The 14717-nt window shown below is 37.2% G+C and overlaps 1 protein-coding gene across 1 annotated transcript; it reads right to left on the reverse strand.

The window, feature by feature from the left end:
• Nucleotides 1–122: 122 nt before the first annotated feature.
• LOC4324928 (sister chromatid cohesion protein PDS5 homolog B) lies at nt 123–14638 on the reverse strand. Its single transcript, XM_015766840.3, has 32 exons — nt 14410–14638; nt 13010–13207; nt 12607–12788; nt 12387–12507; nt 12019–12231; nt 11726–11942; nt 11491–11636; nt 11260–11417; nt 11033–11182; nt 10901–10946; nt 10639–10830; nt 9213–9392; nt 8731–8882; nt 8206–8335; nt 7106–7252; nt 6925–6993; nt 6326–6450; nt 5500–5617; nt 5111–5245; nt 4826–5013; nt 4560–4716; nt 4338–4475; nt 4172–4246; nt 3709–4071; nt 3521–3585; nt 3389–3440; nt 2554–2640; nt 2419–2447; nt 1143–1229; nt 995–1062; nt 596–690; nt 123–465 (listed from the first exon to the last, which is right to left on the reverse strand). The coding sequence occupies exons 1-32, from the start codon at nt 14500–14502 to the stop codon at nt 430–432; spliced, it is 4212 nt and encodes a 1403-aa protein (XP_015622326.1). The 5' UTR covers nt 14503–14638; the 3' UTR covers nt 123–429.
• Between the last annotated feature and the right edge of the window lie 79 nt (nt 14639–14717).

Raw genomic sequence — 14717 nt, forward strand, 5'->3', positions numbered from 1 at the left:
GCACTACTATGTTAAATTTCGGCCAAAGGAACCACTATGTTAAATTTCGGCCAAAGGAACCCTTTCAGAAATGCTCTTGCCACATTTCGCATTCGAAGTAAATCCAAAAAAGGTACCAGTAATTCTCATTCAAAGTTAAAACACGTGCTCTGACTTTTACTGACTATGCTGAACGGCTGTGCCACTTTTTCCAGTGGCCGATCCAGAACAAAACGAAGTAACAAACCAGTGTTGCCTTTGTCAATGGCAAATCGCCTAAAGATCAACAAATGATATATATGCTCATCTGACTATCTATTTTGTATTTACAAGGTGATATGGTGATGCAAACAAGATTTTTTGTAAACGCCACAATACTCATTATCTGATGCACAACAGGTATTCCCGACCTGAGAATAAATATTCTACACAAATCAGCTATGTTTAGACTTACAGTTGCACCTTCCTTGATCTAGTACACCGAACCTGGCCAAAAAAGGGGAGTCATTGACGAACCAAAGAAGATGCTCGAGTTTTCAAAAAAAAAAAAAAAGCTCGAGAAGGTAAATAAAAGAACCAAAGAGGAATTCTGCGTATTCTTCTCAAATTGACTTACGTTATCTACCGGGTTAAAAGCAGTTAATCCAGAGCTGGTCTGTGCATTACTCGAATCCAACGCTCTCTTGCTGTTTTTCTTGAGGCCAGCGACTCCTAAAGAAATTGGAATCGATGGGTCAGTATCGATGTAAATATGAAAGGAGACAAAAGAACTTCCCAACTGGTCAGTGCTGACAACTTAATTGACTGTGCAGCATTGCCATTTCCAAATGAATGCTGATTGGAACATTTCTAACAATTCAAGGCTTCCTAGCTCAAAAATAAATTATGGAAATTGTTCTGAAAATGACAGATATTTATCACTTCAAAACATGCAGGCATTCCTAGAAAACCAAATTGGATAATGCCACTCTAAGTACTGTTTGCTTAGACATTGTATATAGAGTAACTCATTTACCTGTTCTGTTATTTGAAAAAGGCTGCTTCACAAAATTGTCGTCAATATCACCATCTTCATCAGGATCACTGTTACAAGCTGAGATGTGAGTACCCTGTGTTGCACGTTAGGCAAAGTTCCTAAATAAATGATACATAATATTTCTCACCAGACAATAGAAGAGCCAGGAAGCAACATCTCTTGCCTTTTGTTTTGAGAATCAGCTGAACCCTTCCCACGAACTCTCTTGAAAGAACTATTGAGGATTCAGGACAAGTATCACCATAAGTTGGATAAAACCTTGAAAGCAACGGCTCACTACAGTTCCAACAGCCATGCATCTTACTAGTGCTACATGCCTACATCACATTGTTGATTCTGCCAGTTTTGTACACCGTAAACAACAAGAGCAGTTTCTTATAGAATAAATTGAAAACCCCCTTTTGAAACTACCAAGCTATATATGCAATAGTGGAAGAATAATTTGTTATTTCATTTTAAAGGATGAAACAGATTGGTAGAGATGCACTTATAATGTTGTACACGAAAGTACCAACCAGCTTTCCAGAAACCTAGGCTTCTGAAGTTCACTCAATTTCGTTCTGGGTTCTAGCTATGCAGGCCAAGTCCAGATGAATGTGTCAAGTTTTTTTTTTTAATGTTAACTGAATGTGCCAAGTTGTTATTGCATGCTGCAAGTGCGTGCATATTGTATCTCTCCTTGTGTAAAGTGTTTTATGTAACCCAATCCTTTGTGCTATACCGCAATTCAAGTGTGTAAATGCTCATGCACTAAGACGAGCCATGCATGTTTAGATCAATTTTACCCATTTCTCCAATTACCGTGTAGACCCAATAACTGACATTTGCATAGTTAACTTACAATGGCAATGGAACTATTATACCACCACAAAAAAGATGAATGAAATCACACAGCAGGAAAAGGAAAAGGTCCCCTAACTAAGCAATTTTCAAATACTTCAACTAAGTTGTAACATGAATAGCCATTATTATTTAGGAAAGTTTTTTTATTTTGAGAGAGAAGGAAACAGGTAACAGAAATAGACAAATCCAGCCATTCAAGCAAACTTTGCATGATAGAATATCATCATCTGATGGGATACTCTTTACAGAACTAGCAAATCTAGATTTTCTTGAAGTAATATGATCAGCATAAACATGGTATCACAAGATAAGATATTATTCCCTCCGTTCCAAAATATATGGGATTTTGAATGGATGTGATATATCCTAGTACTACGAATCTCAACAGGGAATCCATCCAAATCCCTTATATTTTAGGATGGAAGGAGTATTTACAAAACATATTCAAGGCATTTGATGTCATCTTAATCATGTATAACACATGCAAATGTTGAATAATGCAGCACAGTGGAAAAACATCTCTGGAGAAGAAAAACATGTTAAACTGCTTGTCTGCTTACCAGCATCTGGGATGGGAGTTGGGAATGTCCTGAAAAAAATCAATATACATATATAAATGTTCATGTGCCAATCAGCATATAGTCCAATCGACCATCAAACTTAAAGGTTGATCACAGGCAATCACCAGGATTTACCTTTACTGTTGAAATTGTGTCACTAATGAATTCCCACTTCTGACATTCCAAGCGCACTAACTCCTTATCGCCGTTTTCATAGATAATCTTAGACACGATCATGCACAAATAATTAGATAGCTGGAAATATGAAAATATTTTCATATGGAGAACTTAAAGATTCCATTTAGCGTTTACAAATTGCTAAGCGTAAATTAATCAGGAAAGTTTCATGGAAGAGCTGTAGGCATAAAGTTTTCTACGTCAGGAACATCCACCCTAGCAGCAGCCAGCAATTATAAATCTCACAAATGAGATCTGCTGAATCAACTAGTAGATATCAAGTTGATGAAGCAAGTTTGAGTAGCACAGTTCTGTTCCATAGGAAAAATCACAACATTCAAATTGTCACATAAATTTACCGCAAACATAAGTTTGTAGTCACAAATAATCAGCAAACAATAGGTACTAAAAACTACGATTAAAGTCTTAAACTACAAATTTACAATTCTTGAAATTAACAAGAATAGCCAAGATTTAGGGAGAATTGTAAAACAAAGACTAGCTATACATTCTAGACAGATAATTTGCAGTCCAAAATAAAAATAATAGTACTATTTTGACATTGCAAAAAACGACAGTAATAACTACTCCATCCCAACACATAGCAACTTCTCCACCTATTTTCTCTTCTCAACCAAACACATCCTTCGCCATTTAATTTCCCCACCTACTTTCTTTTCTCAAATAATCATAACCCTCCCCCATTTAATTCCACCTACTTCCTTAATACCCATGCCCAACCCCCAAAATCCTTATATTTTAAGATGGAGGTAGTAATAAGTTATAACTGTACCTTGTGAAAGCCATTTGACTGATCATATGTCTCAACAGTTCCACAGATATAACTACATCAAGTCAGAACAGCATGTAAGAATATATTGATCAAACAGTTACAGTTTGCAATTTCCATAATCTGCAAGTTTACCACATATCACGTGCTGACCACAATCTAATGCGACACCCAACAAGCACCGTGCCTGTATCTTTCATCTGTAAATCGTATACATGTTAATTCACCAATAAAGTAACTCAAAAGAATATGGCCAAAAGCGCCTGCAAATATAGTCGAACATCACAAGAACTGAACCAACTGGTTAATAATTATATGCATACCACAGTTTCTCGGCGATTAGAATAGTTATGATCTGTCTCCGAAGCTCTAGTTTCCCCAGTGGAGCTTCTACTCTCTGGACGATTCTGGTTTTCTAAGAGAGAGATGCTGTCTATAGAATCAGCTTCCTTAGCTAAACCCAAAGAGGCTGGAGATGACAACTTCGTGCCAGCAGAACCACAAGATGACACCTTCTCTTTTTCCAAACTATGATTAGTAGTCTGATCCTGTTTTTTGTTCCTTTTGCCTTTATCATGACAACTTGCATTTTGTCCCACGATGTTGCTTAATGAGGAACGAGCTTCCTTGTCAGGAGCAACTTCTGTTGATACCCTCTCAGCATTATCAGAACATTTTGTATCATCCTGAAATACATTTTTTTTGTAGAGAACTATAAGACCATTCTTGACCAACGTGAAGCTAAAAATACAACAGAACATAGTTGGAATTGCAGATAGAATGTACCGGGTGTACTGGTCCATGAGCCCCAAGGATTCTCTTTACAAAACTGTCACTAATGAGATCTCCTTGACAGCATTCCTACATAAGAGAATGGTGGAATAGCTAATGCAGAAATAACTAAGCATCAGTTTCAAATGAAGTATAAGAACAATGAGGCAGAATAACTCACATCTGTTTTTCTTGCGCTACCAGACACTCTGAAATAAGATGAGGGCAAGGGAAAGTGACGTGGAGAATCTGACATCTTGCAGTGCTTATCAAGTTCTTTGACAATAAGCAACCCTATTCTTGAGAGAATATGCAGTTTCTGTGACAAGAGTTTAGGCATCAATGCTGGATGAAAATCTTGATATGCAAATGTGAAATATCAAAATAGTGGAAAGAAATATACATGAGTGATCCCACACTCAGCCAGATCCTCAGCCTCAGCTAAATCCCCAGCCATTTGAATAGCACGGAAGATCCCCATAAGAATGGGAACAGAACTGGTATTGTGACCATGCTCATCATCCATTTCAATGAGTGTTCTCAACATCATAACAAGTGGGCTGCCAATAGAACAAAGGAGAAAGTGATTAGAGCTTCAAAAACTCCCAAACACATGTACTAACTAAAAATCCGAAAAGTGTTATGCAAACATCTCAAACAAGAAAACACCTCCAAAATTCCGCAGAGATCTTGTTTTCACATAACTTCATGGGAAATTCCTTATCATATGCTAGGGTATGGGTCAAGAAAACCACGGCATACGCTGGATGGTCTACAAGTGACTCTTTCCTTTTTGTGTTATGATGAACAAATAATCTTCTTTGCTCCTTTAGCACTTCAGTTAAGTACCTTGTCGACTAGGGAAAATACAGGTCAAAAGAAAGAAGACACCTTAAAGCATACAATATGAGATTGTATAGTACGTTAATAGAAACAAGAACAGAAGACACCTACTTCAGTACGAACATCTCTGGAGCAATCTGTTGATGCCAGCGCAAAAGCACATGCATATTTAATAGGAATTGCATGTTCCATTATAAGGTCATGGAGTTTGCAGATGAATGACTTGCGAACAGTATATGAAGAATCCTGGATGCAACGCACAATAATATTAAGAAGAGTAAATACTAAAATATGGAACTGTGACAATTCTCTGAAGAATTAAATTTGACTTGTACAGTACAGTAGGTAATGAAAATGGCTCCTGCAAACAGGCATCTTTGGTTAAAACAGAACATTAAACCTCAAAATCAGTGGACTTCTAGAAGTAAGATTGTAAAATAGTTCTGGGAAAGTCTAGCAGGCACAAAAGTTAATCTTATTATGAAATAGATAGACGATACCCTTGCCATGAGAACTACACTGCGAAATAATTTTGGTGAAATTTGTGAATCCCATAATGCAGCCAGTTGTAGTACAGATTTCCCAGCAGCCAGTTTCAGATATGGCCTATCATTTTCACTGAATGCAAGAAAAGAGAAAATATAATAAGTGCTCAACTTGTATTAAGCAAGAAAAAAATATACATATAAAGATAATGATCGTCATCTAGTAGACTTCAGTTACAGGGATAATATACGGAATTTCTAGTGCAGCTTGTATAGCTTAAAAGTTTACAAACAATAATTCATACTAGTTAATCATAAACCCAAACTATGTGCTATCTAGTGTCTCCTTGATGCACTGCCAATTGATCCATATAATAAGACAAGAAAATTAATGGCTGATGTGAATATTATCCTGCAGACACAAAAACTAGATAACTATCTTGTACAACCAGCTATGCTAACTCGTTGTAACAAAGATAAAACAATAAAAGAAGCCTCATGAGTCATGGAAGCCACATGGAACTTAACTGTAGCACCTTAAGGCATCAGCCATGTCCATAATTGCTTTGATTTTACTTCTATTCTAAAGAAAGTTTTTAAATTTTCCAGAATCCATACTAAACTTGACATGCCACAAAAAACCATGTGTTTCAATAGTGCTCAAACATCTATCATAGAATAGAAAAGCTAATCAACAAATGCATCTCAGATTTCATACTCAGTAACAAGCAGTCAAGTATCATGGCAATCAATTAAGCCGCACATAGAAAGTTAGAATAGTGAAACAGCTATGCAGAAAAAAAAAACATAATAGAATGTGAGAGGGGAGAATAAAACAAACCATAGAGTAATGGCCTTGAACTTTTCAAGAATTATATCTAACAGAATCTTCAGAAAATGCTCAATTCTATCACGGACTGTGCTTCTTGGTAAACAACTTTTGACAAGAGTTTTAAGACAATAAATCTACAAAAAAACACAAAAGAGATCAGACCAGAACACAAATGATAAAGCCTTCCTATAAACATTCTGAAATCCTAGTGTATAACTCCCATCCTGAAGAATATCTAATGAATTCTAGGAAAGGTTAGTGATTTGTGCACAACATATTTAAGCATCCCACCAATATTTTTATTTGGGAACACAGTATTCTTAAGTAGAAACAAAAAAGGACAAATATCAGCGAATTAATTAACCCTAAAAGCATAGATTGGAATTATCTTTTTCTCCCGCTATATACAATGTTTTCTTGGTTGATTTTTTTTTTTTGGCGAGGAGTTCTTGGTTGAAACTCATGGGATGCTTGACAATACTTTTGAACCCTGCAATTGCCAGTTCTGTTCTACGAACATGTCAGTCCACTAGTGAATTCTATATGCATTTGGACCTACACTTCAAATCACCATGAGTTGAATCCTTCATTTTTCACAATGAACTTGCCTTCAGTTTGCAGGAGAAACTGCATGCAGAATTGTCGTCAGGTGACAACTGTCCAAGTGTTGAAATGAACTGCATAAAGCATAGCATAAGGTCATGACCATCTTTGTTGACATAATACACTGATGCAATAAACAATTTAGTCTACCACCATTCGTCAAGTTGCCATTAAAAAAATGCATACCTCAGTTGAACATAAAATATCCTGGACAAAATTCATAATTTTCTTGTCGTATAACTTATACATAGAAGGGGAATGCTCCAATATCAAGCCCAAAGACTGTAATAGTGTTGGTACATTGTAATTATCATCTAGAGCAGCAACAACTTTCTGCGGGGTAGAACAAAAAAGTTATATAACACACATGGCATCAACTAAAGAAAAGAAACATGCTAAACCAAGTAAGGAAATATCTGGTTTGGAAATAGTCTAAATGCAGTATACGTTCAGTATGGAAATAGTGAATCATATTAAATATTGTCCTTGATTACTCAATTCATACTTTTATCATGTCATGAAAACTTTTTTAGATGCGACTAGCATGGATATATAGATCATAACATGATACATCATCTGATACATTTTTCTTGAAGCCAAGAATCAAACATTTTAAAACCACATATCTCAGGCTCTCAGCTGGCAGTTTGAAGTTTACACAACAGAATAAAAGGGAGATAAATCCAGCATTATCATGGTGTGATAAAAACATATGCCAGCGTCATCCATTAAAAGAAAGCATAAATTTTGGAAAATGAGTAAGAATGTGGTCCTATTCTCTTGTGTGCTCAAGAAAAAAAAAAGAGTAAGAATGTGATCCTGAGCAAACTAGATAGGTATACAAGTAAAAAAACGGCCCATCGATTAATGACATTGTCAGCGAATGGCAAGATGTTTAAGCATGTTCTCCACCTTCATCTTGTCCAATATCTTGGAGGTTTGCTGCGAAATATAGGGTTCACAAAACCTTCTAGCACGATAACAAAATGACATTAGCTAGTACGAAACAAATTCAGAATTGACGTGCAGAACATTATGCAACAGTAGGAATTATCCAACTTGGAAGTCACGTAATGGCTTTTGTTAATGCAACAATTATAGGTCATAACACGAGCTAGCATCATTCATGTAACAGAACATAATATAAAAAGGTCAGTGCTTAGTTCTTTTTTAATCAGGTAACTTCAAACTTGAAACAAGAAAACAGATTGTAGATGCAGAACTGAGAGAATAGGAATACGGAATATAGTCAACCATCAAGAAGCACTACAGTAGCTAGCACCTACCTCACATAATCTGGCAAATTTTTCGTCATTTGGGGACTGGATTAGTGAATCAATTGCTGCGACAGCATACTTCGATTCAGCACGTGTTCCTTCTATACACTTTTGCTCCAGTAATGGGTAGACATCATCACTGGCAAGTAGAGGCAAAACCAGATTCACTTACACCATGTAACATAATGTTCATGTATAAAAGATAATAAAAAATAGGGACGGCCATGACATGGACAACTTATCTCAAGTAAAAAAAACCTGGAGTTTGCAAGTATGTGCTATTGGTCCATTGATTAAAATTTTCTAACAAATAATCCATTAAAATCTTCAGAAAAAGGCCATGTGATATCATAGAATTAGGGAACATGTTGCAAGGAAATGAAGAAGTGGTCCATCACAGGTTAAGACATACAGAAAATACTGATAAATCAAACATAAGCTGTTACAGATGAATTATCAACGAACAGACAAATCAAGAGAATCCACTTCAAGCACAATTTCCCTGCCAAAAAGAAATTCTCAACTGTATTTTACCTGAAATCAATAGATAAATGGCATCCTGATTTTGCCAAGTGTGCCAACATTTCCAGTGTCTTTTCATTTATCAAGACCGACTCTTCTGAGAACAGCTTTATCAAGTATTCCTCTGAGCCTTGGAATAATGATGGAAACACCTTTGAAACTAGCTGCATGTTTACATTTATGAGTGAGATATCCAAAAGATGAAAAGGCACATACAAAGTCAAAACGTTTTAAATTAAACTAGTGGATCTAAGAATAACAAGCCATGCTGCAGAACAGAAATGAAAAGCGTATCCCATGGAGATAAAGACAATTATTGTGCTTATGGGTTTTGGCTAGATGGTAGTCATTGCTGCAACTAAAGGGACGTGAGACAAGACTGCATCAAGCAAGGAGCAAGGATGAAGCTCTACGTAAAACAATTGCAGATTTCTAGCAAAGTGTAGAATCTGAAAAGAAACAATTAACCCAGTTCCTATTAAATATATACTTACCAGTAAAAGATCACATGCAGCCTCCACATGATTGGTTAATTCATTTCTGTGGGAGAAAAGAACCTCCAGAATGGCATAGATCATCTCCCAATTAAATATTGAATGTGAGCATTTTACAGACAGAACTTTGCAGAAATTGTAAAGTGGGTGTTTGTTACCAATTCTCTTAAGAAATAAATCCTGCAGCCATGAAATTAGGTATAAACAAAGAAAGAAGATTTATGGACTTCAACCAGTGTGAGGATAGAAATCTTGTACAAAAGAAGAAAAAAAACAATTACAATACCTCATACAGAGAAAAAGAGAAAAGGTTATAGATTTAAGTTGAATCCAATGGTGTGTATCCAAATGGCAATAGCTGTAATTATAAGGATAGGAACAGTAGTTGACTTGGTTGAGATATCAGGTTATTGGTCGGACCACATGCTATTATTAACTACATTCACTGAGCTTATATGATGTTCAAAACAGCTATGCAAGAACAAAAGTACAAAACTAATATTTCTAAGGCACCTAGCAAACCCAAGCAGGAGGTTATCATGTGTTGTCTTTAATACAGCTACAGAAGGTTCCAGGTTCAAAGCCTGGTGGGTGCGCTTTTTCATCCAATTTCTGTGAGGTATTATGGATAAACTTGGGTTGACCCAAGTTAATCAAATGCAGAAATAATCTGTTAACATCAGACCACCCAGGGTCTTGCGGCTTACAGAAATTGCAAAACTGACTGCTTTTCACATCTCGATCAAAATAACCACTCAGTATTTCAACAGAACAGGGAAAATCCACTTTACGTTGCTTGCTGACAAATATGCAAATATTGGACTCGTTGTATAAACTGCAGTCTTACTTATCTTACTCCATATGCACTTTAGGCTTACAGAGAAAGTATATAGATAGCCTATATATGTGTGGGTAAACATGCGGTGGAAACTCATGTAAACCCCAACCCAAAAGTCATCTAATTAACACAAAAAAAACACACATGTAGATGAGATGATGTTGCAGAACCATGTAAAAAATCTTGCCCAAACTTGACTTTCTTTGAGATACTATACTATAATAGAAAAATAGATATTAATGTAGCCCACCCACCCACCCCCCTCCCCTTTTTCCTCGTTGTACCAAACATTAGAACACTGAAGAGATTATCTTCCTGGTTTCCATGAGTGTTATTTGGTCCATTAGGAAGTCAGCACAGATATCAATGAAGCAGGATATGCCAATGTGGATTAGTATGTTGAATCACACTGGCTGATTGCACAGTGCATTTTAAAGTACAAACCAGAATGTCCCTTCCCCCTCCCTCTTTCATCCCAATAAGCTGATATTGATTGGATTTCCTAAAATATAAATGGAACAAAGCAATGGAGAAACTAAGCAGTATACAGCTTGTCAGCTTCAGAAATAAGAGCTAAAAGAATATTACTCTTATCGACTGGACTGTTGCAAAACTGCTGCCCTCATAACTTAATTCAGTCAAATCCTTAAATATGTTATTGTCTTTCAGCTGGTGCAAATTTTTTAAGCACTCTTCAACATTAGAGGCATCTGCAAAGGCAACAGACATATTTCTGAATGATGCACAAAATTTCTTCTGTATTTCATCTGAAGGCTCTTCCTGCAACACATGAAGAGTCAATTAAAGGTCAACTAATTGAACATTGCCTGCCTGTTGATGATTTACAAACCTTCTTTGCTCGAAGTGATAAATATGCCTGCATCTCCAGTTGCAACCTAAAAGTAATATTTTTCAGCATGACCATGAATAACAGAATCTACTGCATCTACATATTGTATGCTACGGATATGACTGTATGTACCTTCTTTTCAGAGAAAAGATGATGTGCAAAGCCTTAATATGCTGTGGTTTGAAATAAGAGAAGAACTCAACCCAGTGGATTGCTCTTTCTTTTGGAGAAAGTGATGAAGGGAAGAGTTCTTCAGCAAGTATAAGCTCCATGTTCTGTGGCCTGCCATAAAAAAGAGGTCAGAATCAGGAGAGTTTGATTAATGGCATGATCCTATTACAAAGTTACAAAGCACAAACCTGAATATTTCACTATCTTTATCAAAACAAAGTGTTAAAAGTTGAGCTGGGATTTGTTCATAGTGAAAATTAACTGTGGCAATCCCTTTTGAGCATTTCTTACAGTAATCTCGGTATAGGTCTAGCAACTTAAGCATTACATGCTTTCTGACAGATACCTACAAAAAAGGTTTAAGTGAGGCACCGTAATAAAACCTGCAGTAGTGACAAAATGCAATAGTTTATGCTGACCTTTTTATCACGTAGCCTCCCTGCTGCTTGCAATATTACCTTAGCAGGAAATGAGTTTAGATTTGATTTGGCCATATCGCAGACTGCAGCAACAGCTCGGATCCTCACTTTGTCATCAAAATCCAATAGCCTGCCTGCAAGTGATGCTGCCAAATACAATATTTTCATCAACGTGAAGAGGACTCTAATATAGAAATACGAATGTAATAGCAACAGATATAAATAGCAGACTTACTAAGAATATCTTCTGCTTCATTTCCAGATGATATAGCCATGTAACAGACTTTTGCTGCATCAATTGCAGCAATTCTTACTTCTGCAGATTTGTCAGAGAATCTCTTCAAGAATTCCTTAAAAATTAATTGGTTTTCTTGAGCAAACCGGAGATTAGATAATACAAGAAGCCTCCCAATCAGGTGAACTGCCTCCAGCCGGATATCAACACGGTCGCTCTAAGCAAGCAGAAAATACACGATCAAGGCTAATACACATGTAAAAGGATATCAAAGGAGACACGAAATAACATACCAAGAGCTCATGAGTTAAGTGTGGAATAACAGCAAAAAGCATCTGGGGTGCACACTGGAACATTTCCAGGATAATCTTATGATGTTGTTTCCTGGTTTCATTAGCTGGCACATCCTTGTTGAAAATGCACGAAGACAAGAAAGTACGAAGAACGGGCTCTAATTTCTCAGCACAGTTTTGGATGATGTCAACGGCCAGCTTGTGGGATGCTCCCTGCACAGGCAACAAGAAGCAAATTAGCATCAGCTTGTCAATAACAAGTAAAATAGGTGTCCAAATATCCAAGTTACTGACATGAAGAAGTACAGAACTACAGATTTAGAAAGCAACACTCTGCGCCAGTAATAAATGGGCAGTGAAAAGCTCACCTTGTCCTCTTTTACTAAATTGCGTAAAATCACATCCAGGAGAGGTTGAGTAACTTTTTCATTTAATATCTGGGTCATTATAGATAGCATAGCCTGGCATACACTCTGCTGAAGACCTTGCCTGTAAACAGTTCCATAATAAACTAAATAAAGATGTTATCCTAGAGGTTTTGTAAAAAATATAGGTGTACAGAAACCATGACAGTAGATTCAATCATACTTTACTGCTGAGAAGAAAATCCTGACCATGTCAAGAACCAAGTCCTGACAGCCAACGTCGAGCATAATTACAGAACATCTGAGTGCAGCAACATTTTCCAATATCAAAATCCTTCTTGGAAGGTATGGACTGCTAGTTTCAGCAAGGTCTGCAAATACACTGATAAAGAGCCTAAATATTTCCTGAGAAAAAGGAGTTAACAGAGTGTCAAGAGAGAATGGTCCTTGCTCAAAATTTTCTCTGCCACTAAATTAAATTAAATAAATCTAACATGATTACTGTTTCAGAAATCCTATTCAAAAATGGTCATTAGGTAGTACCTATCAGGTTGTCACTAAAGGAAATAATTGAAGAAGTCAGCAATAACCAATCATCAGTATTGAAGGTGGACTAGGTTAAATACCTTAAATATTTCATCACTAAAAGGTGGATCAGGTGCAAGGACACGCATAACTTCAATAAAGCAAACTGCAACAAGAAGTTTGACATCCTTGTCCCTATGGGTAAGTAATGTGGTCTGGACCAGAGATTTACTCAGAGGATGTAGAGCCTCCTGCAGAGAGGAGGACTGACTCAACTCTGATAAAGCACTTTCAGCTTGCTGCAGAAAAAAATATCAGAAGCAGTTATGGAAGTACAGAATAAACCTATTCAGAGAAAAGATAATGTAAAGAAGCAATCAGTTAACAGCAAATTGAAGCTGAGAACATCGACTCGTGTATTATTTGAAGCTATAATTGTTACAATGATGCCAGTTAAGTATTTGAATGTTCATCAGTAGCTCCAAAGTGCATTTGGCTGCACTACAAAGTTCAATTTTGGACTGTTGAGACGGTATCACAACGATTTGTCTAATAAGAGCAAGTGAATAGTTAAACAGAGTTTCAACTTTCAACAAAGTGTTTGAACATAGTCAGTGCCCTTGACCATCAATAAAATACAAAGACAAGTGACTAGAATTGGATTTGCCATAAGGCAAATAAAAATTAATTTAATCCCAGTAGATCTGCCAGAGAAACTATCATGTAAAATGGAAAAGGAAAAATAGATTGAACTGCTCAAGTGTGAATCACAATTTAAGGCAATGAATAGGTGTAAGTCTTGGTTATCATTCATTCCTTACCCACTAAGTTTACAATGGAGAGCAACTTTCTTCAACTCAGCAATTCAAAAGGCAGGAAAACTTGGGACAAACATGTAGTGGCACAACTGTTTAACCCAATCAAATATAAGAATTAACTGAAGTCTCTATGGCTACTTCGAATTCGCATGAACACAAAATTAAGCCATCGACTCCTCTACTGGATGCCAATCAGAAATATCCGCATACCAAAACTAATTTCGACAAATCAATTTTCTACAAACTACCGAGATGACCCTAAAACCCCTAAGTCAGAGACTTACTCGGAAGCTCTATTCATTCAAATTTTCAAACACAGGCATAGTGGATACACAACTTCCTCAGCACTACTACATTGTTACTGCAGTGTCGCGTGGACATGTGAGCGGATCAGCAGAATATCATTAGAAAATGCAGCATGGTACTCGAATTCGCCAAAGCGTCAACAAAAAAACTCATAACATTGGTAGTGGTAGCCACATATATAGAGGCTGAAGTGCCCCCCTGATCTCCAACTGAGAAATTACCAATACATGTAGCAAATACCGCTCTAGTTGGCAACACAGAACGCCCCTAACCAGTTCGAAAGCTCGAAAATCGAAACAACGTTCCACCGGAAATGGAAGCGCGGTTGATTTAGACCGATTTAAGCAAGACGAAACCAAGGATGCGACGCTGCTCGCCTTTAGAAGCTTGACGAGGGCGTCCTTGCCGAGGCGTGGCTGCGCGAGGCGCTTGCCGACCTCGCGCACGGCTTGCTCCGGCGAGGCGGGCATTGCGGCGGCACGGATCTCGGAACCCGAAACCCTAGGGAGGCTAGGCGGCGGAGGCGAAAGCGAGGGCGGAGGCGGAGGCGGAGGCCATGGAACGGAGTTGGGTAGCAGTGACGGTGGGTTTTGCCGAGGGTAAATTGGTCCTCTCGATCAACGTACTCAAGTATAAAGTTGTGCACGTTATTTTTCTTCGTTCTAAATACGGAAATTTATACGTG

This window comes from Oryza sativa, chromosome 1 (genome assembly GCF_034140825.1).
Source record: "Oryza sativa Japonica Group chromosome 1, ASM3414082v1".
Lineage (NCBI taxonomy): Eukaryota > Viridiplantae > Streptophyta > Magnoliopsida > Poales > Poaceae > Oryza > Oryza sativa.

Excerpts from the sequence above, each read along its gene's own strand:
- LOC4324928 (XM_015766840.3), bottom strand. The coding sequence starts at position 14,502 with ATGCCCGCCTCGCCGGAGCAAGCCGTGCGCGAGGTCGGCAAGCGCCTC. Across the intron at positions 11,943-12,018 it reads ACTTAACTCATGAGCTCTTG|AGCGACCGTGTTGATATCCG; the intron begins GTATGTTATTTC and ends CTGCTTGCTTAG. Across the intron at positions 11,418-11,490 it reads GGAGGCTACGTGATAAAAAG|GTATCTGTCAGAAAGCATGT; the intron begins GTCAGCATAAAC and ends CCTTTTTTGTAG.